The sequence below is a fragment of the Anopheles merus genome, unplaced genomic scaffold (assembly GCF_017562075.2).
Source record: "Anopheles merus strain MAF unplaced genomic scaffold, AmerM5.1 LNR4000034, whole genome shotgun sequence".
In the NCBI taxonomy this organism is placed as follows: Eukaryota; Metazoa; Arthropoda; class Insecta; order Diptera; family Culicidae; genus Anopheles; species Anopheles merus.
In genome coordinates, this window is record NW_024427614.1 from 132180 (window position 1) to 157153 (window position 24974).

Sequence of the window (24974 nt, forward strand, 5' to 3'; positions counted from 1 at the left end):
AATCTTTTGGTTAAACTAGGAATTTGAAAATTATGGAAGGATTTTTTAAACTCGATAAGCGCCATTTCAAAAGAGCCCTCGCATCCAAAGCAACCATCATTCAAAATGGCCATTAACGTTATCTTAATAGGCTTTAAATTTATTTCCTATATTGAATTTCTTTGGATATACTTGAAATACTTTATATTTTTTGCTTTGGCAACGTAACTCGAATTAAAAGCTTTGAAGGTTTTAAGACCTTTAAACTGTAAGACTGTTTTGCTTAAATTATGGTGCATTAATGAAAAACCTGATCTTTTTTAACTTGTAATTAAATAATTTAATCTCACTGGTATCGATTTATCCTGAAACAAATAATTTATACTTTCATCGAAATGTAAAATATTTTAAAATTTATAAGGTGTACACTGGCCGGTCGCCAAGCTGACACAACCTCTATTAAATGATGCTTGGGAATTTTGAAAGGCAAGTAACGCTTCTCCTTTGTAAAGTAAAGGGCTGAAACTTACTTTTTACATATTTATATTTATATATTTATGTGGTTATTTAAATGAAGGGTGAAGGGAAACATTATTGAGGATGTTTATCTATATGAATGTTCCTAATCTTTGGTCCAACTTTTTTAAAGCCATTTCCAACGTTTTCCGATAAATTGAAAGCCAAACTGTTGTGAGAACCTAGCCTTACCTGAACACACAACATTTTTCGACAACCAACACTTTTAACATTTTCCCGTAGTTAACGATAAATCAGGTAAACGTGTCCTTTAGCGTTTCCAGAAAAAAGGACACAGGTATCACTGCTTGCATTTGTAATTGTAAAACCAACCCTCTTGACAAAGCTACCTGGAAAATTTAACACATCGCTTCTGATATGCTGCATTTTGTAGAAATCGAAGTGAGGGGTAACAGAATTGAAAACAGTTAATGATACTTTATGTGCCAAAGGAAGGCACATTTTTTCATTTACATTTTGTACACACTTTCAAGCACGGTTCTATATTAGATAATGTTCTTACTTCTGGTTGTCCCATATCAGCATGAATCGAATAAAATGTCTTTGGCAAAGTTATTTGTCGCCCTGAAAAGGACGGTTTTGGGTTTGAGATGAAGGAGGCTTTGTTACACAGTTTAAGCCTTCTTTTCGGTCTTCTTGGGCAGCAGCACGGCCTGAATGTTGGGCAGCACACCACCCTGAGCGATGGTTACTCCGGACAGCAGCTTGTTCAACTCCTCGTCGTTGCGGATGGCCAGCTGCAGATGACGCGGGATGATGCGCGTCTTCTTGTTGTCACGGGCAGCGTTTCCGGCCAACTCAAGCACTTCAGCGGCCAAGTATTCCATGACGGCTGCCAGATACACGGGTGCTCCGGCACCGACGCGCTCGGCATAGTTACCCTTGCGCAGGAGACGATGAATACGGCCAACGGGGAACTGAAGACCGGCACGGTTGGAACGGGACTTTGCCTTTCCCTTTACCTTTCCTCCCTTTCCACGGCCAGACATGGTTAGATTTTATTGGGGAACGTTTGTAAGGGATCACGAACAATGTTGTTAGTATGGTTTAGAGAGGCTTTGGCTCCTGCGGAGTTCTTTCGCCTCTAAAGGATCACGAACAACACGATGTTCTCTTTGAGAAGGGTCTTTTTATAATGGAGCAATTTTGACTCGACCGATGCTTATATAGCAGCTTATTCGAGCTGCGCGATACTTGTTTGGAATTTTTCGAGCTGCACGATACGTATCCTCTCTCACGGCCCGTTATAAGCGATCGGAGAGCTCGGAATTTTTCTAGAACGCAATCACCCGTTGAATCGAACACATCGTGTCCCAGTGTTGAGTGAATTTTTCCGTCGAAATGGCACCCAAAACCAGTGGAAAAGCTGCAAAGAAGTCTGGCAAAGCCCAGAAAAATATTTCCAAGTCCGACAAGAAAAAGAAGCGCAAGACCCGCAAGGAAAGCTACGCTATTTACATCTACAAAGTGTTGAAGCAAGTCCACCCGGATACTGGCATCTCTTCGAAGGCCATGAGCATCATGAACAGTTTCGTCAACGATATCTTCGAACGCATTGCTGCCGAAGCATCCCGCTTGGCGCACTACAACAAGCGTTCGACGATCACGTCCCGCGAAATCCAAACCGCTGTTCGTCTGCTGCTGCCTGGTGAGCTTGCCAAGCACGCCGTCTCCGAAGGAACGAAGGCTGTCACAAAGTACACCAGCTCGAAGTAAGCCACTGAAATGATTGGCTTCGTTCTCTCAAATCGGTCCTTTTCAGGACCACAAACCGCATTCAAACAAAGAATTATCCTTCGTTTCATCTGCACCAGCGAATTAGCGCTGTAATTTCAGGGTGTCCGTCTTCGTCAACGTTATTGTTCAGTTTGTTGCGTTTGCCTGTAATGTAGTTTGTTTGCGAACTATGTCTTCCACATCATTGGAAACAATGATGCTGTGATTGACATTAAAGTTCTGCGTTGTTCATTGTAAATATTAATGTTAAATAGAACCTTAGCACGTTTACAAAAAACATTTAAAAAAATTCCGCACTAGTTGAAAGCGTTTTGCGAGGTGAAATTGTACATGGAGTTTCGTGTATCATGAACTATGAATAGAAGTCGTTTCGCTCGTGGTATGAGAATCATTTTTTTAATTTAAATTTTCCTCGCGCATACGAGGATAATTTATCGACAAAGCAACCAATTGCAGCTTATGTGTCGTGAGTTAAATGTTGTAATAGATTTGTTCGATTTTAATGTTGCTTGATAAGTATTTAAGGATCGCTTTCGTACGCGTTTTCATTTTCGTGCCTATGAGTCACAGTTAAGCTGGTTGTGTCGAACATTTGTTGTAAAATATAAAGCCATACTATTCCTTCGCGGTTTGTTGTAAGCTGCGATGTTGGTAATATACTCATAGGTAATATAGATGGTAATATAGTATTGGTTAATATTGTCAAAATCCTTAGCTGCCTTATTAAAAAGCGAAACTTTGTCAAGAAAAAGTTAAACTACCTCCCATAACAATGATTGTTTGAAACGAATATTCCACCTTTTCATCATTATATCGTTATTACTAAACGACATACGTGTTAGCTTGCCTTCACATGTACCATTTCATAATAGCAATCGAAAGATAATTCTTGGTATGTTCAATAGTATTGGTGGTCCTGAAAAGGACCGTTTTGAGAAGGAAATGTCCCGTTGAGACAGGGACTGCTTCCGGATGCATGGACGATTTAGGCACGCTCTCCGCGGATGCGACGGGCCAGCTGGATGTCCTTGGGCATGATGGTGACGCGCTTGGCGTGGATGGCGCACAGATTCGTGTCTTCGAACAGACCAACCAGGTACGCCTCGCTGGCTTCCTGCAGCGCCATCACGGCTGAGCTCTGGAAGCGGAGATCAGTCTTGAAGTCCTGGGCGATCTCACGCACCAAGCGCTGGAAGGGCAGCTTGCGGATGAGCAGCTCGGTCGACTTCTGGTAGCGACGGATTTCTCGGAGGGCCACCGTTCCCGGACGGTAACGATGCGGCTTCTTCACTCCTCCGGTGGCCGGGGCACTTTTACGAGCAGCCTTGGTGGCCAGCTGCTTGCGAGGAGCCTTACCTCCAGTCGATTTACGAGCGGTTTGCTTGGTACGAGCCATTTCACTTCGGGAGCGTAGGTTTCGTTGAGCACGGAGCGAACTTGTTCTTTTGACAAAAGTTGAACGTTGAATGATGAAACTGCTCGAACAACAGCTCTATTTATGCGCTTGTCAACCCTTGTTTTCTCTCATCTTAAGAGCAAGAGGGAATGCGTGGATGAAAAAGTATAAATAAGGACGTTGAGCTCGAAAACGCTCATTCGTGATCGTCAATTTAAAGTGTGAACATCGTGAACGTACAATCCTGTGCTCATCATGACTGGAAGAGGAAAGGGAGGAAAAGGTCTGGGTAAAGGAGGAGCCAAGCGTCACCGAAAAGTGCTGCGGGATAACATCCAGGGCATTACCAAGCCCGCCATCCGCCGTTTGGCTCGGCGCGGAGGAGTGAAACGTATCTCCGGCCTCATCTACGAGGAAACCCGTGGCGTGCTGAAAGTGTTTCTGGAGAATGTGATCCGTGATGCGGTCACTTACACTGAACACGCCAAGCGTAAGACCGTCACCGCTATGGATGTGGTGTATGCTCTGAAGCGTCAGGGCCGTACTCTGTACGGTTTCGGAGGTTAAATTCAACGTGCTCTAACAAACCTCCAAATGGAGTCTCAAATCAAACGGTCCTTTTCAGGACCACAATACATTACTCAAGAGCTATGTCTTCCGCAACATGCGACAATTATATTTGAGAAAAAAAATTCTATGATATATTACTCGCATAACAAGCACTCACACTGCTGTATATGCAGTGCATATATATGAAATTGCGTTTTGTAAATGTGCTTTTTAAACCTATACGTATGCGTTTGAATCGTTCATAAAAGCGACGACTGAAGCGTTTGTTAAAAGAAATAATTTTTATTTATTTATTTAAAGATTGATAAATTTTATATTTTCTAATAAAAATATTTTCATTTTCAGGGCCAAACTCTCATCTTCTTGAAGCAATAATCGCCGCGTGGAACAAACCGTTTTTTTTTGCATCAGCTCAAATTTGACTTACACATGCGCATCGTTCATAACTCATCAAAAGAAGAAAAACGGGTGAAAAAAACAACACTGTTCACATGAGGTTTGTGAATTTATTATACAGCAACAGCTAACAGCGTCAATGCTGCTTTTGAATCCATAAAATCACTCAATGCTAATTTCAAGGAGTTAATAGGGCGCTAGTTCATTTGTTCTCCTATTATTTAAGGGATAGGCATATTACAGTGAATATTTCCTCCTCTCTATCTGCAGCATTCACCAACCCGGCTGGGATTCCACAATGCAGCATTCTCGGCCCTTTTCTTTTTAACATTTTCATAAATGATGTTATTCACGTTATGCCGGATTGCGAAAAATTGTTTTATGCAGGTGATATGAAAATGTTCCTACCGGTATCAGATCAAACCAATTCTTTAACTCTTCAAATCTGTTTAATTCGATTTAACGCGTTGTGTAATTCCAATTGTATGCGTCTCAACGTATCAAAATGTTCTGTTACATCTTACACTAGGAAAAGATTTCCCATTATTTGCGAATATAAAATTGATGATAGATCAAAGCCGCGTAAAAATGTGATTCAGAACCTCTTTAAAGCAATACTTTCAAAAGCTTTCCGTTTGTTAGGATTCATTTTGTGTGTTAAGAAAGACTTCAAAGATCCATTCAGTAAAAAAGCTGTGTATTGTGCAATTGTCCGTCCTACTCTAGAATTTGCTAGTATTATTTGGACACCGACACAGCTACATTTAAAAGATAGGCTAGAATCGGTTCAACGCAAGCTTACTCGTTCATTGTTTTATCGTCTCCCGACGTCTCGTAATTCTGTTTGTCCCTCTTACCGTACAAGGTGCCTGTTATTTGGAATAGAACCTCTGCAACATAGAAGCAAGAAGTGCTTATTTATTTACAAATTTGTTAGCGGATCTTTCGAAGGCCCGTCATTTTTAATAAATAGAACTTTCAGGTCCCAATAAGAATGTTAAGAACCAGGACCAAATTCAATATAGAATTAAGATGGACTAATGTTGGATATAACGATCTTTTATAAAAATTAACTGACTTTTTTACATAGCTAAGTGAGATGCATCCACAGTTTATGTTATGTTGTTTATTTATGTGGTTAATTGACAGTTAAACTAATTATGCCTTTCGATGCGTTTTTGTTAGCACTGTTCTATCGCATTAATTATAGAAACGAGAATGTTATTCATGCTGATGTGAGCTTGAAAACTTTCGGAATAGATAAAAACAATAATAACAAAAAGCTTCTTTTCAACAAATAAGGTTTTTTCTTTTCTACATATTCTATTTCTTTTCTTTATTTTTGATCACAATAACACCGTTTCCGCGCACAAACAAAACATTGCCTCAACTCAAAACCTTAAAACAGTTTCCATCATCAGACTTTGAAAACACTTAAAATATGTATTGTGTGTTAATTTGAAGATTTTTGAATTGAAATTGCATAAGTAAACCAATATTAATTGCCGAAAATGCCTAAAGTGGCTTCAATTCAACGCAATTATGGTTTGAAGTTTATGAATGTAAATAACAAATTTTAATTAAATTTTAGTTTACGAAGCATTATGCAGGATTGCGCCCTAGAAAAGATAAATCTCACCACTTGAGTTTTCTATAAGAGCAAAAATTTGCAAATTTTCCATATTCTCCAGAGAGCGTTAACAAGTGTCAAGCAAGAGCTTCCCGCCAAATACTTTATGCAAGATTTGCTAGCAGGATGGTATAAAGATGTAGAAATTAACTCAACCTCCAACATCTAGGATGTTAACTGAATGCCATATATTTTCTTGGGATACTTCATTTGCGATACTGGCTAAGCGATGCTCCGCGAGCGATGTTTCCGTTTTAATTTTTACAATTGGTGATTGTTCCCCAGCTTTCGTTATCATACAAATGTTTCCCAGTTATTATCCAGGACAAACACCCTGGGATATCATGAACACCCGCCCTCTACGTTACGCAAGCGTTACACGTAACGCCTGTTTAAAGCAAACCCAAGCAGCATTTTTTTAACGCCTGGTTTTACCATCGGGGATAAGCAAACTGATAGATTATTAATCATGTCTTAATATTAATTATTTGTATGCAATACTGAGAACAACCAATTTTGAACAAAAATAAAAAGCTTTTTTAAAGATATGAATCATTTATTACTGATGATTATGAAAAGTTGTAACACTATTATTATCTTAATATTTTTTGCATCAATGCGAGTTATAACAACTTCAAGAAAAACTTATATAACAATCAATAAACTCTAAGTTATGTTAAGTTATGTTAAGTTAAGTTATATGTTATCACAAAAAACTCATTTTTAATTTGCCAATCTTTTGGTAAAACTAGGAATTTGAAAATTATGAAAGGATTTTTTTAACTCGATAAGCGCCATTTCAAAAGAGCCCTCGCATCCAAAGCAACCATCATTCAAAATCGCCATTAACGTTATCTTAATAGGCTTTAATTTTATTTCTTATATTGAATTTCTTTGGATATACTTGAAATAATTTATATTTTTTGCTTTGGCAACGTAACTCGAATTAAAAGCTTTGAAGGTTTTAAGACCTTTAAACTGTAAGACTTTTTTGCTTAAATTATAGTGCATTAATGAAAAACCTGATCTTTTTTAACTTGTAATTAAATAATTTAATCTCACTGATATCGATCTATCCCAAAGCAAATTATTGTTATTTTATTCGAAATGTAAAATATTTCTTATTTAACTTATGCACAGCGATCGGTCGCGTGGATGACCTACCCTCTATGAAATGCAGCTTGGGAATTTTAAAAGACAAGTAACGTTTCTCCTTTGTAACGTCAAGGGCTGAGCCTTACTTTTACCAATTATTTAGATGGCGTTACTACTGGTTGCAGGGACTTTGATCACAACTAGATGACGTTATTGAATGTGGAGTTTCATATGCGTTAGGGGCATGTCATTACATTGTATTTTATTGGCATTCCTACATTGCAAATGAAAATATTGTTTAAAAAATATTATAAAATGCTACATATATTTATATGCTTATTTAAATGAAGGGTGAAGGGAAACATTATTGAGGATGTTTATTTATATGAATGTTCCTAATCTTTGGTACAACTTTTTTAAAGCCATTTCCAACGTTTCCCGATATATTGAAAGCCAAACTGTTGTGAGAACCTAGCCTTACATGAACACACAACATTTTTCGACAACCAACACTTTTAACATTTTCCCGTAGTTAACGATAAATCAGGTAAACGTGTCCTTTAGCGTTTCCAGAAAAAAGGTCAACACACAGGTATCACTGCTTGCATTTGCTATGGTAAAACCAACCCTCTTGACAAAGCTACCTGGAAAGTTTAACACATCGCTTATGATATGCTGCATTTTACTGAATTTGAAGGTTTAGAGAATTGAAAACAGTAAATGATGCTTTTTGTGCCAAAGGAAGGCACATTTTTTCATTTACATTTTGTACACACTTTCAAGCACGGTTCTTTATTAGAAAATGTTCTTACTTCTGGTTGTCCCATATCAGCATGAATCGAATAAAATGTCTTTGGCAAAGTTATTTGTCGCCCTGAAAAGGACGGTTTTGGGTTTGAGATGAAGGAAGCTTTGTTACACAGTTTAAGCCTTCTTTTCGGTTTTCTTGGGCAGCAGCACGGCCTGAATGTTGGGCAGCACACCACCCTGAGCGATGGTTACTCCGGACAGCAGCTTGTTCAACTCCTCGTCGTTGCGGATGGCCAGCTGCAGATGACGCGGGATGATGCGCGTCTTCTTGTTGTCACGGGCAGCGTTTCCGGCCAACTCAAGCACTTCAGCGGCCAAGTATTCCATGACGGCTGCCAGATACACGGGCGCTCCGGCACCGACGCGCTCGGCATAGTTACCCTTGCGCAGGAGACGATGAATACGGCCAACGGGGAACTGAAGACCGGCACGGTTGGAACGGGACTTTGCCTTTCCCTTTACCTTTCCTCCCTTTCCACGGCCAGACATGGTTAGATTCTATTGGGGAACGTTTGTAAGAGATCACGAACAACACGATGTTCTCTTTGAGAAGGGTCTTTTTACAATGGAGCAATTTTGACTGACCGATGCTTATATAGCAGCCTATTCGAGCTGCGCGATACTCGTTTGGAATTTTTCGAGCTGCACGATACGTATCCTCTCTCACGGCCCGTTATAAGCGATCGGAGAGCTTGGAATTTGTCTAGAACGCAATCACCCGTTGAATCGAACACATCGTGTCCCAGTGTTGAGTGAATTTTTCCGTCGAAATGGCACCCAAAACCAGTGGAAAAGCTGCGAAGAAGTCTGGCAAAGCCCAGAAAAATATTTCCAAGTCCGACAAGAAAAAGAAGCGCAAGACCCGCAAGGAAAGCTACGCTATTTACATCTACAAAGTGTTGAAGCAAGTCCATCCGGATACTGGCATCTCTTCGAAGGCCATGAGCATCATGAACAGTTTCGTCAACGATATCTTCGAACGCATTGCTGCTGAGGCGTCCCGCTTGGCGCACTACAACAAACGTTCGACGATCACGTCCCGCGAAATCCAAACCGCTGTTCGTCTGCTGCTGCCTGGTGAGCTTGCCAAGCACGCCGTCTCCGAAGGAACGAAGGCTGTCACAAAGTACACCAGCTCGAAGTAAGCCACTGAAATGATTGGCTTCGTTCTCTCAAATCGGTCCTTTTCAGGACCACAAATCGCATTCAAACAAAGAATTATCCTTCGTTTCATCTGCACCAGCGAATTAGCGCTGTAATTTCAGGGTGTCCGTCTTCGTCAACGTTATTGTTCAGTTTGTTGCGTTTGCCTGTAATGTAGTTTGTTTGCGAACTATGTCTTCCACATCATTGGAAACAATGATGCTGTGATTGACATTAAAGTTCTGCGTTGTTCATTGTAAATATTATTGTTAAATAGAACCTTAGCACGTTTACAAAAACATTACAAAAAAGTCCGCACTGGTTGGAAGCGTTTTGCGAGGTGAAATTGTACATGGAGTTTCGTGTATCATGAATTATGAATAGAAGTCGTTTCGCTCGTGGTATGAGAATCATTATTTTAATTTAAATTTTCCTCGCGCATACGAGGATAATTTATCGACAAAGCAACCAATTGCAGCTGGTGTATAAATGTTGTAATAGATTTGTTCGATTTTAATGTTGCTTTAAAAGTATTGAAGGATCGCTTTCGTACGCGTTTTCATTTTCGTGCCTATGAGTCACAGTTAAGCTGGTTGTGTCGAAATTTGTTGTAAAATATAAAGCCATACTATTCTTTCGCGGTTTGTTGTAAGCTGCGATGTTGGTAATATAGTCATAGGTAATATAAGTGGTAATATAGTATTGGTTAATATTGTCAAAATCCTTAGCTGCTTATTAAAAAGCGAAACTTTGTCAAGAAAAAGTTAAACTACCTCCCATAACGATGATTGTTTGAAACGAATATTCCCCTTTTCATCATTATCTCGTTATTACTAAACGACATACGTGTTAGCTTGCCTTCACATGTACCATTTCATAATAGTAATCGAAAGAAAATTCTTGATATGTTCAACAGTATTGGTGGTCCTGAAAAGGACCGTTTTGAGAAGGAAATGCCCCGTTTAGACAGGGACCGCTTCCGGATGCATGGACGATTTAGGCACGCTCTCCGCGGATGCGACGGGCCAGCTGGATGTCCTTGGGCATGATGGTGACGCGCTTGGCGTGGATGGCGCACAGATTCGTGTCTTCGAACAGACCAACCAGGTACGCCTCGCTGGCTTCCTGCAGCGCCATCACGGCTGAGCTCTGGAAGCGGAGATCAGTCTTGAAGTCCTGGGCGATCTCACGCACCAAGCGCTGGAAGGGCAGCTTGCGGATGAGCAGCTCGGTCGACTTCTGGTAGCGACGGATTTCTCGGAGGGCCACCGTTCCCGGACGGTAACGATGCGGCTTCTTCACTCCTCCGGTGGCCGGGGCACTTTTACGAGCAGCCTTGGTGGCCAGCTGCTTGCGAGGAGCCTTACCTCCAGTCGATTTACGAGCGGTTTGCTTGGTACGAGCCATTTCACTTCGGGAGCGTAGGTTTCGTTGAGCACTGAGCGAACGTGTTCTTTTGACAAAAGTTGAACGTTGAATGATGAAACTGCTCGAACAACAGCTCTATTTATGCGCTTGTCAACCCTTTTTCTCTCATCTTAAGAGCAAGAGGGAATGCGTGAATGAAAAAGTATAAATAGGGACGTTGAGCTCGAAAACGCTCATTCGTGATCGTCAATTTAAAGTGTGAACATCGTGAACGTACCATCCTGTGCTCATCATGACTGGAAGAGGAAAGGGAGGAAAAGGTCTGGGTAAAGGAGGAGCCAAGCGTCACCGAAAAGTGCTGCGGGATAACATCCAGGGCATTACCAAGCCCGCCATCCGCCGTTTGGCTCGGCGTGGAGGAGTGAAACGTATCTCCGGCCTCATCTACGAGGAAACCCGTGGCGTGCTGAAAGTGTTTCTGGAGAATGTGATCCGTGATGCGGTCACTTACACTGAACACGCCAAGCGCAAGACCGTCACCGCTATGGATGTGGTGTATGCTCTGAAGCGTCAGGGCCGTACTCTGTACGGTTTTGGAGGTTAAATTCAACGTGCTCTAACAAACCTCCAAATGGAGTCTCAAATCAAACGGTCCTTTTCAGGACCACAATACATTACTCAAGAGCTGTGTCTTTCGCAACATGCGGCAATTCTTATTTGAGAAAAAAAATCTATGATATATTACTCGCATAACAAGCACTCACATTGCTGTATATGCAGTGCATTTATATGAAATGGCGTTTTGTAAATGTGCTTTTTAAACCTATACGTATGCGTTTGAATCGTACATAAAAGCGACGACTGAAGCGTTTGTTAAAAGAAATAATTTTTATTTATTTATTTAAAGATTGATAAATTTTATATTTTCTAATAAAAATATTTTCATTTTCAGGGCCAAACTCTCATCTTCTTGAAGCAATAATCGCCGCGTGGAACAAACCGTTTTTTTTTGCATCAGCTCAAATTTGACTTACACATGCGCATCGTTCATTGATTCTTGAGATAATTCATTAAAAGAAGGAAAACGGGTGAAAAAAACAACACTGTTCACATGAGGTTTGTGAATTTATTATACAGCAACAGCTAACAGCGTCAATGCTGCCTTTGAATCCGTAAATCACTCAATGCTAATTTCAAAACTATCAAGCTACGGAGTTAATAGGGCGCTCGTTCATTTGCTCTCCTATAATTTAAGTGATAAGCATATTACAGTGAATATTTCCTCCTCTCTATCTGCACCATTCACCAACCCGTCTGGGGTTCCACAATGCAGCATTCTCGGCCCTTTTCTTTTTAACATTTTCATAAATGATGTTATTCACGTTATGCCGGATTGCGAAAAATTGTTTTATGCAGGTGATATGAAAATGTTCCTACCGGTATCAGATCAAACCAATTCTTGAACTCTTCAAATCTGTTTAACTCGATTTAACGCGTTGTGTAATTCCAATTCTATGCGTCTCAACGTATCAAAATGTTCTGTTACATCCCACACTAGGAAAAGATTTCCCATTATTTGCGAATATAAAATTGATGATAGATCAAAGCCGCGTAAAAATGTGATTCATGATTTAGGCGCTCATTTAGATAGCAGACTAACGTTATAGAACCACTATAAGCAATACTTTCAAAAGCTTTCCGTTTGTTAGGATTCATTTTGCGTGTTAAGAAAGACTTCAAAGATCCATTCAGTAAAAAAGCTGTGTATTGTGCAATTGTCGATCCTACTCTAGAATTTGCTAGTATTATTTGGACACCGACACAGCTACATTTAAAATATAGGCTAGAATCGGTTCAACGCAAGCTTACTCGTTCATTGTTTTATCGTCTCCCGACGTCTCGTAATTCTGTTTGTCCCTCTTACCGTACAAGGTGCCTGTTATTTGGAATAGAACCTCTGCAACATAGAAGCAAGAAGTGCTTATTTATATACAAACTTGTTAGCGGATCTTTCGAAGGCCCGTCATTTTTAATAAATAGAACTTTCAGGCCCCAATAAGAATGTTAAGAACCAGGACCAAATTCAATATAGAATTAAGATGGACTAATGTTGGATATAACGATCTTTTATAAAAATTAACTGACTTTTTTACATAGCTAAGTGAGACGCATCCACAGTTTATGTTATGTTGTTTATTAATGTGGTTAATTGACAGTTAAACTAATTATGCCTTTCGATGCGTTTTTGTTAGCACTGTTCTATCGCATTAATTATAGAAACGAGAATGTTATTCATGCTGATGTGAGCTTGAAAACTTTCGGAATAGATAAAAATAATAACAAAAAGCTTCTTTTCAACAAATAAGGTTTTTTCTTTTCTACATATTCTATTTCTTTTCTTTATTTTTGATCACAATAACACCGTTTCCGCGCACAAACAAAACATTGCCTCAACTCAAAACCTTAAAACAGTTTCCATCATCAGACTTTGAAAACACTTAAAATATGTATTGTGTGTTAATTTGAAGATTTTTGAATTGAAATTGCATAAGTAAACCAATATTCATTGCCGAAAATGCCTAAAGTGGCTTCAATTCAACGCAATTATGGTTTGAAGTTTATGAATGTAAATAAAAATTTTAATTAAATTTTAGTTTACGAAGCATTATGCAGGATTGCGCCCTAGAAAAGATAAATCTCACCACTTGAGTTTTCTATAAGAGCAAAAATTTGCAAATTTTCCATATTCTCCAGAGAGCGTTAACAAGTGTCAAGCAAGAGCTTCCCGCCAAATACTTTATGCAAGATTTGCTAGCAGGATGGTAAAATTAACTCAACCTCCAACATCTAGGATGTTAACTGAATGCCATATATTTTCTTGGGATACTTCATTTGCGATACTGGCTAAGCGATGCTCCGCGAGCGATGTTTCCGTTTTAATTTTTACAATTGGTGATTGTTCCCCAGCTTTCGTTATCATACAAATGTTTCCCAGTTATTATCCAGGACAAACACCCTGGGATATCATGAACACCCGCCCTCTACGTTACGCAAGCGTTACACGTAACGCCTGTTTAGCGCAAACCCAAGCAGCATTTTTTTAACGCCTGGTTTTACCATCGGGGATAAGCAAACTGATAGATTATTAATCATGTCTTAATATTAATTATTTGTATGCAATACTGAGAACAACCAATTTTGAACAAAAATAAAAAGCTTTTTTAAAGATATGAATCATTTATTACTGATGATTATGAAAAGTTGTAACACTATTATTATCTTAATATTTTTTGCATCAATGCGAGTTATAACAACTTCAAGAAAAACTTATATAACAATCAATAAACTCTAAGTTATGTTAAGTTATGTTAAGTTAAGTTATATGTTATCACAAAAAACTCATTTTTAATTTGCCAATCTTTTGGTAAAACTAGGAATTTGAAAATTATGAAAGGATTTTTTTAACTCGATAAGCGCCATTTCAAAAGAGCCCTCGCATCCAAAGCAACCATCATTCAAAATCGCCATTAACGTTATCTTAATAGGCTTTAATTTTATTTCTTATATTGAATTTCTTTGGATATACTTGAAATAATTTATATTTTTTGCTTTGGCAACGTAACTCGAATTAAAAGCTTTGAAGGTTTTAAGACCTTTAAACTGTAAGACTTTTTTGCTTAAATTATAGTGCATTAATGAAAAACCTGATCTTTTTTAACTTGTAATTAAATAATTTAATCTCACTGATATCGATCTATCCCAAAGCAAATTATTGTTATTTTATTCGAAATGTAAAATATTTCTTATTTAACTTATGCACAGCGATCGGTCGCGTGGATGACCTACCCTCTATGAAATGCAGCTTGGGAATTTTAAAAGACAAGTAACGTTTCTCCTTTGTAACGTCAAGGGCTGAGCCTTACTTTTACCAATTATTTAGATGGCGTTACTACTGGTTGCAGGGACTTTGATCACAACTAGATGGCGTTATTGAATGTGGAGTTTCATATGCGTTAGGGGCATGTCATTACATTGTATTTTATTGGCATTCCTACATTGCAAATGAAAATATTGTTTAAAAAATATTATAAAATGCTACATATATTTATATGCTTATTTAAATGAAGGGTGAAGGGAAACATTATTGAGGATGTTTATTTATATGAATGTTCCTAATCTTTGGTACAACTTTTTTAAAGCCATTTCCAACGTTTCCCGATATATTGAAAGCCAAACTGTTGTGAGAACCTAGCCTTACATGAACACACAACATTTTTCGACAACCAACACTTTTAACATTTTCCCGTAGTTAACGATAAATCAGGTAAACGTGTCCTTTAGCGTTTCCAGAAAAAAGGTCAACACACAGGTATCACTGCTTGCATTTGCTATGGTAAAACCAACCCTCTTGACAAAGCTACCTGGAAAGTTTAACACATCGCTTATGATATGCTGCATTTTACTGAATTTGAAGGTTTAGAGAATTGAAAACAGTAAATGATGCTTTTTGTGCCAAAGGAAGGCACATTTTTTCATTTACATTTTGTACACACTTTCAAGCACGGTTCTTTATTAGAAAATGTTCTTACTTCTGGTTGTCCCATATCAGCATGAATCGAATAAAATGTCTTTGGCAAAGTTATTTGTCGCCCTGAAAAGGACGGTTTTGGGTTTGAGATGAAGGAAGCTTTGTTACACAGTTTAAGCCTTCTTTTCGGTTTTCTTGGGCAGCAGCACGGCCTGAATGTTGGGCAGCACACCACCCTGAGCGATGGTTACTCCGGACAGCAGCTTGTTCAACTCCTCGTCGTTGCGGATGGCCAGCTGCAGATGACGCGGGATGATGCGCGTCTTCTTGTTGTCACGGGCAGCGTTTCCGGCCAACTCAAGCACTTCAGCGGCCAAGTATTCCATGACGGCTGCCAGATACACGGGCGCTCCGGCACCGACGCGCTCGGCATAGTTACCCTTGCGCAGGAGACGATGAATACGGCCAACGGGGAACTGAAGACCGGCACGGTTGGAACGGGACTTTGCCTTTCCCTTTACCTTTCCTCCCTTTCCACGGCCAGACATGGTTAGATTCTATTGGGGAACGTTTGTAAGAGATCACGAACAACACGATGTTCTCTTTGAGAAGGGTCTTTTTACAATGGAGCAATTTTGACCTGACCGATGCTTATATAGCAGCCTATTCGAGCTGCGCGATACTCGTTTGGAATTTTTCGAGCTGCACGATACGTATCCTCTCTCACGGCCCGTTATAAGCGATCGGAGAGCTTGGAATTTTCTAGAACGCAATCACCCGTTGAATCGAACACATCGTGTCCCAGTGTTGAGTGAATTTTTCCGTCGAAATGGCACCCAAAACCAGTGGAAAAGCTGCGAAGAAGTCTGGCAAAGCCCAGAAAAATATTTCCAAGTCCGACAAGAAAAAGAAGCGCAAGACCCGCAAGGAAAGCTACGCTATTTACATCTACAAAGTGTTGAAGCAAGTCCATCCGGATACTGGCATCTCTTCGAAGGCCATGAGCATCATGAACAGTTTCGTCAACGATATCTTCGAACGCATTGCTGCTGAGGCGTCCCGCTTGGCGCACTACAACAAACGTTCGACGATCACGTCCCGCGAAATCCAAACCGCTGTTCGTCTGCTGCTGCCTGGTGAGCTTGCCAAGCACGCCGTCTCCGAAGGAACGAAGGCTGTCACAAAGTACACCAGCTCGAAGTAAGCCACTGAAATGATTGGCTTCGTTCTCTCAAATCGGTCCTTTTCAGGACCACAAATCGCATTCAAACAAAGAATTATCCTTCGTTTCATCTGCACCAGCGAATTAGCGCTGTAATTTCAGGGTGTCCGTCTTCGTCAACGTTATTGTTCAGTTTGTTGCGTTTGCCTGTAATGTAGTTTGTTTGCGAACTATGTCTTCCACATCATTGGAAACAATGATGCTGTGATTGACATTAAAGTTCTGCGTTGTTCATTGTAAATATTATTGTTAAATAGAACCTTAGCACGTTTACAAAAACATTACAAAAAAGTCCGCACTGGTTGGAAGCGTTTTGCGAGGTGAAATTGTACATGGAGTTTCGTGTATCATGAATTATGAATAGAAGTCGTTTCGCTCGTGGTATGAGAATCATTATTTTAATTTAAATTTTCCTCGCGCATACGAGGATAATTTATCGACAAAGCAACCAATTGCAGCTGGTGTATAAATGTTGTAATAGATTTGTTCGATTTAATGTTGCTTTAAAAGTATTGAAGGATCGCTTTCGTACGCGTTTTCATTTTCGTGCCTATGAGTCACAGTTAAGCTGGTTGTGTCGAAAATTTGTTGTAAAATATAAAGCCATACTATTCTTTCGCGGTTTGTTGTAAGCTGCGATGTTGGTAATATAGTCATAGGTAATATAAGTGGTAATATAATATTGGTTAACATAATCAAAGCTTTAAATGCTTTGAAAACAACAAAACTTTGTCAAGAAAAAGTTAAACTACCTCCCATAACGATGATTGTTTGAAACGAATATTCCACCTTTTCATCATTATCTCGTAAAAACAAAACGACATACGTGTTAGCTTGCCTTCACATGTACCATTTCATAATAGTAATCGAAAGAAAATTCTTGATATGTTCAACAGTATTGGTGGTCCTGAAAAGGACCGTTTTGAGAAGGAAATGCCCCGTTTAGACAGGGACCGCTTCCGGATGCATGGACGATTTAGGCACGCTCTCCGCGGATGCGACGGGCCAGCTGGATGTCCTTGGGCATGATGGTGACGCGCTTGGCGTGGATGGCGCACAGATTCGTGTCTTCGAACAGACCAACCAGGTACGCCTCGCTGGCTTCCTGCAGCGCCATCACGGCTGAGCTCTGGAAGCGGAGATCAGTCTTGAAGTCCTGGGCGATCTCACGCACCAAGCGCTGGAAGGGCAGCTTGCGGATGAGCAGCTCGGTCGACTTCTGGTAGCGACGGATTTCTCGGAGGGCCACCGTTCCCGGACGGTAACGATGCGGCTTCTTCACTCCTCCGGTGGCCGGGGCACTTTTACGAGCAGCCTTGGTGGCCAGCTGCTTGCGAGGAGCCTTACCTCCAGTCGATTTACGAGCGGTTTGCTTGGTACGAGCCATTTCACTTCGGGAGCGTAGGTTTCGTTGGGCACGGAGCGAACTTGTTTCTTTAACAAAAGTTGAACGTTGAATGATGAAACTGCTCGAACAACAGCTCTATTTATGCGCTTGTCAACCCTCATTTTCTCTCATCTTAAGAGCAAGAGGGAATGCGTGGATGAAAAAGTATAAATAGGGACGTTGAGCTCGAAAACGCTCATTCGTGATCGTCAATTTAAAGTGTGAACATCGTGAACGTACAATCCTGTGCTCATCATGACTGGAAGAGGAAAGGGAGGAAAAGGTCTGGGTAAAGGAGGAGCCAAGCGTCACCGAAAAGTGCTGCGGGATAACATCCAGGGCATTACCAAGCCCGCCATCCGCCGTTTGGCTCGGCGCGGAGGAGTGAAACGTATCTCCGGCCTCATCTACGAGGAAACCCGTGGCGTGCTGAAAGTGTTTCTGGAGAATGTGATCCGTGATGCGGTCACTTACACTGAACACGCCAAGCGTAAAACCGTCACCGCTATGGATGTGGTGTATGCTCTGAAGCGTCAGGGCCGTACTCTGTACGGTTTCGGAGGTTAAATTCAACGTGCTCTAACAAACCTCCAAATGGAGTCTCAAATCAAACGGTCCTTTTCAGGACCACAATACATTACTCAAGAGCTGTGTCTTTCGCAACATGCGACAATTCTTATTTGAGAAAAAAAATTCTATGATATATTACTCGCATAACAAGCACTCACACTGCTGTATATGCAGTGCATTTATATGAAATGGCGTTTTGTAAATGTGCTTTTTTAACTTATACGTATGCGTTTGAATCGTACATAAAAACGACGATTGAAGCGTTTGTCAAAAGAAATAATTTTTATTTATTTATTTAAAGATTGATTAATATTATATTTTCTAATAAAAATCATTTTCTTTTTCAGGGCAAACCTTTCATCCTCTTGAAGCAATAATCGCCGCGTGGAACATACCGTTTTTTTGCATCAGCTCAAATCTGACCACACATGCGCATCGTTCATTGATACTTGGGATAATTCATCAAAAGAAGGAAAACGGGTGAAAAAAACAACACTGTTCACATGAGGTTTGTGAATTTATTATACAGCAACAGCTAACAGCGTCAATGCTGCCTTTGAATCCGTAAATCACTCAATGCTAATTTCAAAACTATCAAGCTACGGAGTTAATAGCGCGCTCGTTCATTTGCTCTCGTATTATTTAAGTGATAAGCATATTACTGTGATTATTTCCTCCTCTCTATCTGCACCATTCGCCAACCCGTCCAGGGTTCCACAATGCAGCATTCTCGGCCCTTTTCTCTTTAACATTTTCATAAATGATGTTATTCACGTTATGCCGGATTGCGAAGAATTGTTTTATGCAGGTGATATGAAAATGTTCCTACCGGTATCAGATCAAACCAATTCTTTAACTCTTCAAATCTGTTTAACTCGATTTAACGCGTTGTGTTATTCCAATTGTATGCGTCTCAACATATCAAAATGTTCTGTTACATCCTTCACAAGGAAATGATTTCCCATTATTTGCGAATATAAAATTGATGATAGATCAAAGCCGCGTAAAAATGTGATTCATGATTTAGGCGCTCATTTAGATAGCAGACTAACGTTATAGAACCACTATGAAGCAATACTTTCAAAAGCTTTCCGTTTGTTAGGATTCATTTTGCGTGTTAAGAAAGACTTCAAAGATCCATTCAGTAAAAAAGCTGTGTATTGTGCAATTGTCCGTCCTACCTTAGAATTTGCTAGTATTATTTGGACACCGACACAGCTACATTTAAAATATAGGCTAGAATCGGTTCAACGCAAGCTTACTCGTTCATTGTTTTATCGTCTCCCAACGTCTCGTAATTCTGTTGGTCCCTCTTACCGTACAAGGTGCCTGTTATTTGGAATAGAACCTCTGCAACATAGAAGCAAGAAGTGCTTGTTTACATACAAACTTGTTAGCGGATCTTTCGAAGGCCCGTCATTTTAATAAATAGAACTTTCAGGCCCCAATAAGAATGTTAAGAACCAGGACCAAATTCAATATAGAATTAAGATCGACTAATGTTGCATATAACGATCTTTTATAACAATTAACGGACTTTTTTACATAGCTAAGTGAGACGCATCCACAGTTTATGTTATGTTGTTTATTTATTTGGTTAATTGACAGTTTAAACTAATTATGCCTTTCGATGCGTTTTTGTTAGCACTGTTCTATAGCATTAATTATAGAAACGAGAATGTTATGCATGCTTATGTTAGCTTGAAAACTTTCGGAATAGATAAAAATAATTTTAACAAAAAGCTTCTTTCCAACAAATTCGTTTTTTCGTTTCTAAATATTCTATTTCTTTTCTTTATTTTTGATCACAATAACACCATTTCCGCGCACACACAAATCATTGCCTCAACTCAAAACCTTAAAACAGTTTCCATCACCAGACCAAGAAAAAACTTAAAATATGTATTGTGTGTTAATTTGAAGATTTTTGAAGGAATCTTAAGCCTGTTCGGAATATGTTTCAAATCGTTTGCAATTTGAAACATGAGCTCGAAACTGTCCAAAAACGAATCAAAATTTCCATGCAGATTAATGATGTTTAATAATGCTTCGAGTAAAATAATGAGAATCTTGATTTTTGGCAAATGTACAAGGTTTGCGATTGGTTTGATTAATACAATAGTTTTGCCAATTGAAATTGCATAAGTAAAACAATATTAATTGCCGAAAATGCCTAAAGTGGCTTCAATTCAACGCAATTATGGTTTGAAGTTTATGAATGTAAATAATTTTTTAATTATATTTCAGTTTACGAAGCATTATGAAGGATTGCGCCCTAGAAAAGATAAATCTCGCCACTCGAGTTTTCTATAAGAGCAAAAATTCGCAAATTTTCCATATTCTCCAGAGAGCGTTAACAAGTGTCAAGCAAGAGCTTCCCGCCAAATACTTTGTGCAAGATTTGCAAGCAGGATGGTATAAAGATGTAGAAATTAACTCAACCTCCAAAATCTAGGATGTTAACTGAATGCCATATATTTTCTTGGGATACTTCATTTGCGATACTGGCTAAGCGATGCTCCGCGAGCGATGTTTCCGTTTGCATTTTAACAATTGGTGATTGTTCCCCAGTTTTCGTTATCATACAAATGTTTCCCAGTTATTATCCAGGACAAACACCCTGGGATATCATGAACATCCGCCCTCTACGTTACGCAAGCGTTACACGTAACGCCTGTTTAGCGCAAACCCAAGCAGCATTTTTTAACGCCTGGTTTTACCATCGTAGATAAGCAAATTGATAGATTATTAATCATGTCTTAATATTGAATATTTGTATGCAATAATGAGAAAAGACCTATTTTGAACAAAAATAAAAAGCTTTTTGAAAGATATGACTCATTGATAATTTATGATAATGAAAAGTTATAACACTATTATTATCTTAATATTTTTTGCATCAATGCGAGTTATAACAACTTCAAGAAATACTTTTATAACATTCAATAAACTTCGATATGTTATCACAAACAACTCATTTTTTATTCCAATCTTTTGGTAAAACTAGAATTTTGAAAATTATGAAAGGATCTATTAAACTCGATAAGCGCCATTTCAAAAGAGCCCTCGCATCCAAAGCAACGATCATTCAAAATCGCCATAAACGTTCTAAATAGGCTACAAATTGATTGCACATATTGAATTTCTTTGGATATACTTTAAATAATTTATATTTGTTACTTTGGCAACGTTACTCCAATTATAAGCTTAGAGGGTTTTAAGACCTTTAAACTGTAAGACTTTTTTGCTTGAACTATAGTGCATGAATGAAAACACTTATTCTTTTTTTAACTTGTAATTAAACTATTTAATCTCACTGGTATCGATCTATCCCAAAGCAAATTATTGTTATTTTATTCGAAATGTTAAATATTTCTTATTTAACTTATGCACAGCGATCGGTCGCGTGGATGACCAACCCTCTATGAAATGCAGCTTGGGAATTTTAAAAGGCAAGTAACGTTTCTCCTTTGTAACGTAAAGGGCTGAGCCTTACTTTTACCAATTATTAAGATGGCGTTACGACTGGTTGTAGGGATTTTGATCCCCACTAGATGGCGTTATTGAATGTGGAGTTGCACATGCGTTAGGGACATTTCAATTTATTGTATTTTATTGGCATTCCTACATTGCAAATGAAAATATTGATTAAAAAAATACTATAAAATGCCAAAAATATTCACATGGTTATTTAAATGAAGGGTGAAGGGAAACATTATTGAGGATGTTTATTTATATGAATGTTCCTAATCTTTGGTCCAACTTTTTTAAAGCCATTTCCAACGTTTCCCGAAATATTGAAAGCCAAACTGTTGTGAGAACCTAGCCTTACCTGAACACACAACATTTTTGACCAACACTTTTAACATTTTCCCGTGGTTCACGATAAATCAGGTAAACGTGTCCTTTACCGTTTGCAGAAAAAAGGTCAACACACAGGTATCACTGCTTGCATTTGCTATGGTAAAACCAACCCGCTTTACCAAGCTACCTGGAAAATTTTACACATCGCTTCTGATATGCTGCATTTTACATAATTCGCAGGGTTAGAGAATTGAAAACAGTAAATGATGCTTTTTGTGCCCAAAGGAGGCACATTTTTTCATTTACATTTTGTGCACACTTTCAAGCACCGTTCTATATTAGAAAATGTTCTTACTTCTGGTTGTCCCATATCAGCATAAATCGAATAAAATGTCTTTGGCAAAGTTATTTGTCGCCCTGAAAAGGACGGTTTTGGGTTTGAGATGAAGGAAGCTTTGTTACACAGTTTAAGCCTTCTTTTCGGTCTTCTTGGGCAGCAGCACGGCCTGAATGTTGGGCAGCACACCACCCTGAGCGATGGTTACTCCGGACAGCAGCTTGTTCAACTCCTCGTCGTTGCGGATGGCCAGCTGCAGATGACGCGGGATGATGCGCGTCTTCTTGTTGTCACGGGCAGCGTTTCCGGCCAACTCAAGCACTTCAGCGGCCAAGTACTCCATGACGGCTGCCAGATACACGGGCGCTCCGGCACCGACGCGCTCGGCATAGTTACCCTTGCGCAGGAGACGATGAATACGGCCAACGGGGAACTGAAGACCGGCACGGTTGGAGCGGGACTTTGCCTTTCCCTTTACCTTTCCTCCCTTTCCACGGCCAGACATGGTTAGATTTGATTGGGGAACGTTTGTAAGGGATCACGAACAACACGATGTTCTCTTTGAGAAGGGTCTTTTTATAATGGAGCAATTTTGACTCGACCGATGCTTATATAGCAGCTTATTCGAGCTGCGCGATACTCGTTTGGAATTTTTCGAGCTGCACGATACGTATCCTCTCTCACGGCCCGTTATAAGCGATCGGAGAGCTTGGAATTTGTCTAGAACGCAATCACCCGTTGAATCGAACACATCGTGTCCCAGTGTTGAGTGAATTTTTCCGTCGAAATGGCACCCAAAACCAGTGGAAAAGCTGCGAAGAAGTCTGGCAAAGCCCAGAAAAATATTTCCAAGTCCGACAAGAAAAAGAAGCGCAAGACCCGCAAGGAAAGCTACGCTATTTACATCTACAAAGTGTTGAAGCAAGTCCACCCGGATACTGGCATCTCTTCGAAGGCCATGAGCATCATGAACAGTTTCGTCAACGATATCTTCGAACGCATTGCTGCTGAGGCGTCCCGCTTGGCGCACTACAACAAACGTTCGACGATCACGTCCCGCGAAATCCAAACCGCTGTTCGTCTGCTGCTGCCTGGTGAGCTTGCCAAGCACGCCGTCTCCGAAGGAACGAAGGCTGTCACAAAGTACACCAGCTCGAAGTAAGCCACTGAAATGATTGGCTTCTTTTCATGAACATCTCTCAAATCGGTCCTTTTCAGGACCACAAACCGCATTCAAGCAAAGAATTATCCTTCATTTCATCCGCAATGGTTGGAAGCGTTTTCCGAAGTGGAATTGTAAATGGAGTTTCGTGTATCATAATTTATGAGTAGAAGTCGTTTCGCTCGTTGTATGAAAATCATTTTTTTAATTTAAGTTTTCCTCGCGCGTACGAGGATAATTTATCGACAAAGCAACCAATTGCAGCTTATATGTCGTGAGTTAAATGTTGTAATAGATTTGTTCGATTTTAATGTTGCTTTATAAGTATTGAAGGATCGTTTTGGTACGCGTTTTCATTTTCGTGCCTATGAGTCACAGTTAAGCTGGTTGTGTCGAACATTTGTTGTAAAATATAATGTCATACTATTCGTTCGTGGTTTGTTGTAAGCTGCGATGTTGGTACTATACTCATAGGTAATATAGATGGTAATATAGTATTGGTTAACATAATCAAAGCTTTAAATGCTTTGAAAACAACAAAACTTTGTCAAGAAAAAGTTAAACTACCTCCCATAACGATGATTGTTTGAAACGAATATTCCACCTTTTCATCATTATCTCGTAAAAACAAAACGACATACGTGTTAGCTTGCCTTCACATGTACCATTTCATAATAGTAATCGAAAGATAATTCTTGATATGTTCAACAGTATTGGTGGTCCTGAAAAGGACCGTTTTGAGAAGGAAATGCCCCGTTTAGACAGGGACCGCTTCCGGATGCATGGACGATTTAGGCACGCTCTCCGCGGATGCGACGGGCCAGCTGGATGTCCTTGGGCATGATGGTGACGCGCTTGGCGTGGATGGCGCACAGATTCGTGTCTTCGAACAGACCAACCAGGTACGCCTCGCTGGCTTCCTGCAGCGCCATCACGGCTGAGCTCTGGAAGCGGAGATCAGTCTTGAAGTCCTGGGCGATCTCACGCACCAAGCGCTGGAAGGGCAGCTTGCGGATGAGCAGCTCGGTCGACTTCTGGTAGCGACGGATTTCTCGGAGGGCCACCGTTCCCGGACGGTAACGATGCGGCTTCTTCACTCCTCCGGTGGCCGGGGCACTTTTACGAGCAGCCTTGGTGGCCAGCTGCTTGCGAGGAGCCTTACCTCCAGTCGATTTACGAGCGGTTTGCTTGGTACGAGCCATTTCACTTCGGGAGCGTAGGTTTCGTTGGGCACGGAGCGAACTTGTTTCTTTAACAAAAGTTGAACGTTGAATGATGAAACTGCTCGAACAACAGCTCTATT

General features: G+C 40.0%; 12 protein-coding genes across 14 annotated transcripts; 7 read left to right on the forward strand and 5 right to left on the reverse strand.

Moving 5' to 3' along the window:
• Positions 1–334: 334 nt before the first annotated feature.
• Positions 335–23073, reverse strand: LOC121601160 (histone H2A). 3 transcript variants are annotated; one of them, XM_041929958.1, is made up of 2 exons: positions 23023–23073; positions 335–1513 (listed from the first exon to the last, which is right to left on the reverse strand). In XM_041929958.1, the coding sequence occupies exon 2, from the start codon at positions 1503–1505 to the stop codon at positions 1131–1133; it is 375 nt and encodes a 124-aa protein (XP_041785892.1). In that variant the 5' UTR covers positions 1506–1513; positions 23023–23073; the 3' UTR covers positions 335–1130. The 3 variants fall into 3 exon arrangements, with proteins under 3 accessions (XP_041785892.1, XP_041785891.1, XP_041785890.1); XM_041929957.1 differs by lacking the exon at positions 23023–23073 and adding an exon at positions 15746–15815; XM_041929956.1 differs by lacking the exon at positions 23023–23073 and adding an exon at positions 1607–1655 and having other exon boundaries at positions 335–1536.
• Positions 1799–2533, forward strand: LOC121601164 (histone H2B). The gene has a single exon (XM_041929962.1). The coding sequence runs from the start codon at positions 1858–1860 to the stop codon at positions 2230–2232; it is 375 nt and encodes a 124-aa protein (XP_041785896.1). The 5' UTR covers positions 1799–1857; the 3' UTR covers positions 2233–2533.
• On the reverse strand, positions 3186–10952 carry LOC121601183. Its single transcript, XM_041929984.1, has 6 exons — positions 10939–10952; positions 10296–10779; positions 8271–8648; positions 3997–4195; positions 3890–3908; positions 3186–3728 (listed from the first exon to the last, which is right to left on the reverse strand). The coding sequence occupies exons 1-6, from the start codon at positions 10950–10952 to the stop codon at positions 3239–3241; spliced, it is 1584 nt and encodes a 527-aa protein (XP_041785918.1). The 3' UTR covers positions 3186–3238.
• Positions 3843–4282, forward strand: LOC121601166 (histone H4). Its single transcript, XM_041929963.1, has one exon. It carries the CDS (start codon positions 3905–3907, stop codon positions 4214–4216), a length of 312 nt encoding a protein of 103 aa, XP_041785897.1. The 5' UTR covers positions 3843–3904; the 3' UTR covers positions 4217–4282.
• On the forward strand, positions 8830–9805 carry LOC121601162 (histone H2B). Its single transcript, XM_041929960.1, has one exon. The coding sequence runs from the start codon at positions 8921–8923 to the stop codon at positions 9293–9295; it is 375 nt and encodes a 124-aa protein (XP_041785894.1). The 5' UTR covers positions 8830–8920; the 3' UTR covers positions 9296–9805.
• LOC121601169 (histone H4) lies at positions 10914–11331 on the forward strand. The gene has a single exon (XM_041929967.1). The coding sequence runs from the start codon at positions 10954–10956 to the stop codon at positions 11263–11265; it is 312 nt and encodes a 103-aa protein (XP_041785901.1). The 5' UTR covers positions 10914–10953; the 3' UTR covers positions 11266–11331.
• LOC121601184 (histone H2A) lies at positions 15363–15737 on the reverse strand. The gene has a single exon (XM_041929985.1). It carries the CDS (start codon positions 15735–15737, stop codon positions 15363–15365), a length of 375 nt encoding a protein of 124 aa, XP_041785919.1.
• On the forward strand, positions 15960–16821 carry LOC121601163 (histone H2B). Its single transcript, XM_041929961.1, has one exon. The coding sequence runs from the start codon at positions 16019–16021 to the stop codon at positions 16391–16393; it is 375 nt and encodes a 124-aa protein (XP_041785895.1). The 5' UTR covers positions 15960–16018; the 3' UTR covers positions 16394–16821.
• On the reverse strand, positions 16965–24927 carry LOC121601185. Its single transcript, XM_041929986.1, has 5 exons — positions 24469–24927; positions 22646–22996; positions 18146–18344; positions 18039–18057; positions 16965–17877 (listed from the first exon to the last, which is right to left on the reverse strand). Exons 1-5 carry the CDS (start codon positions 24871–24873, stop codon positions 17388–17390), a joined length of 1464 nt encoding a protein of 487 aa, XP_041785920.1. The 5' UTR covers positions 24874–24927; the 3' UTR covers positions 16965–17387.
• Positions 17972–18431, forward strand: LOC121601167 (histone H4). The gene has a single exon (XM_041929964.1). It carries the CDS (start codon positions 18054–18056, stop codon positions 18363–18365), a length of 312 nt encoding a protein of 103 aa, XP_041785898.1. The 5' UTR covers positions 17972–18053; the 3' UTR covers positions 18366–18431.
• LOC121601159 (histone H2A) lies at positions 22235–23096 on the reverse strand. Its single transcript, XM_041929954.1, has one exon. The coding sequence runs from the start codon at positions 23012–23014 to the stop codon at positions 22640–22642; it is 375 nt and encodes a 124-aa protein (XP_041785888.1). The 5' UTR covers positions 23015–23096; the 3' UTR covers positions 22235–22639.
• LOC121601161 (histone H2B) lies at positions 23207–23758 on the forward strand. Its single transcript, XM_041929959.1, has one exon. It carries the CDS (start codon positions 23297–23299, stop codon positions 23669–23671), a length of 375 nt encoding a protein of 124 aa, XP_041785893.1. The 5' UTR covers positions 23207–23296; the 3' UTR covers positions 23672–23758.
• Positions 24928–24974: the final 47 nt, after the last annotated feature.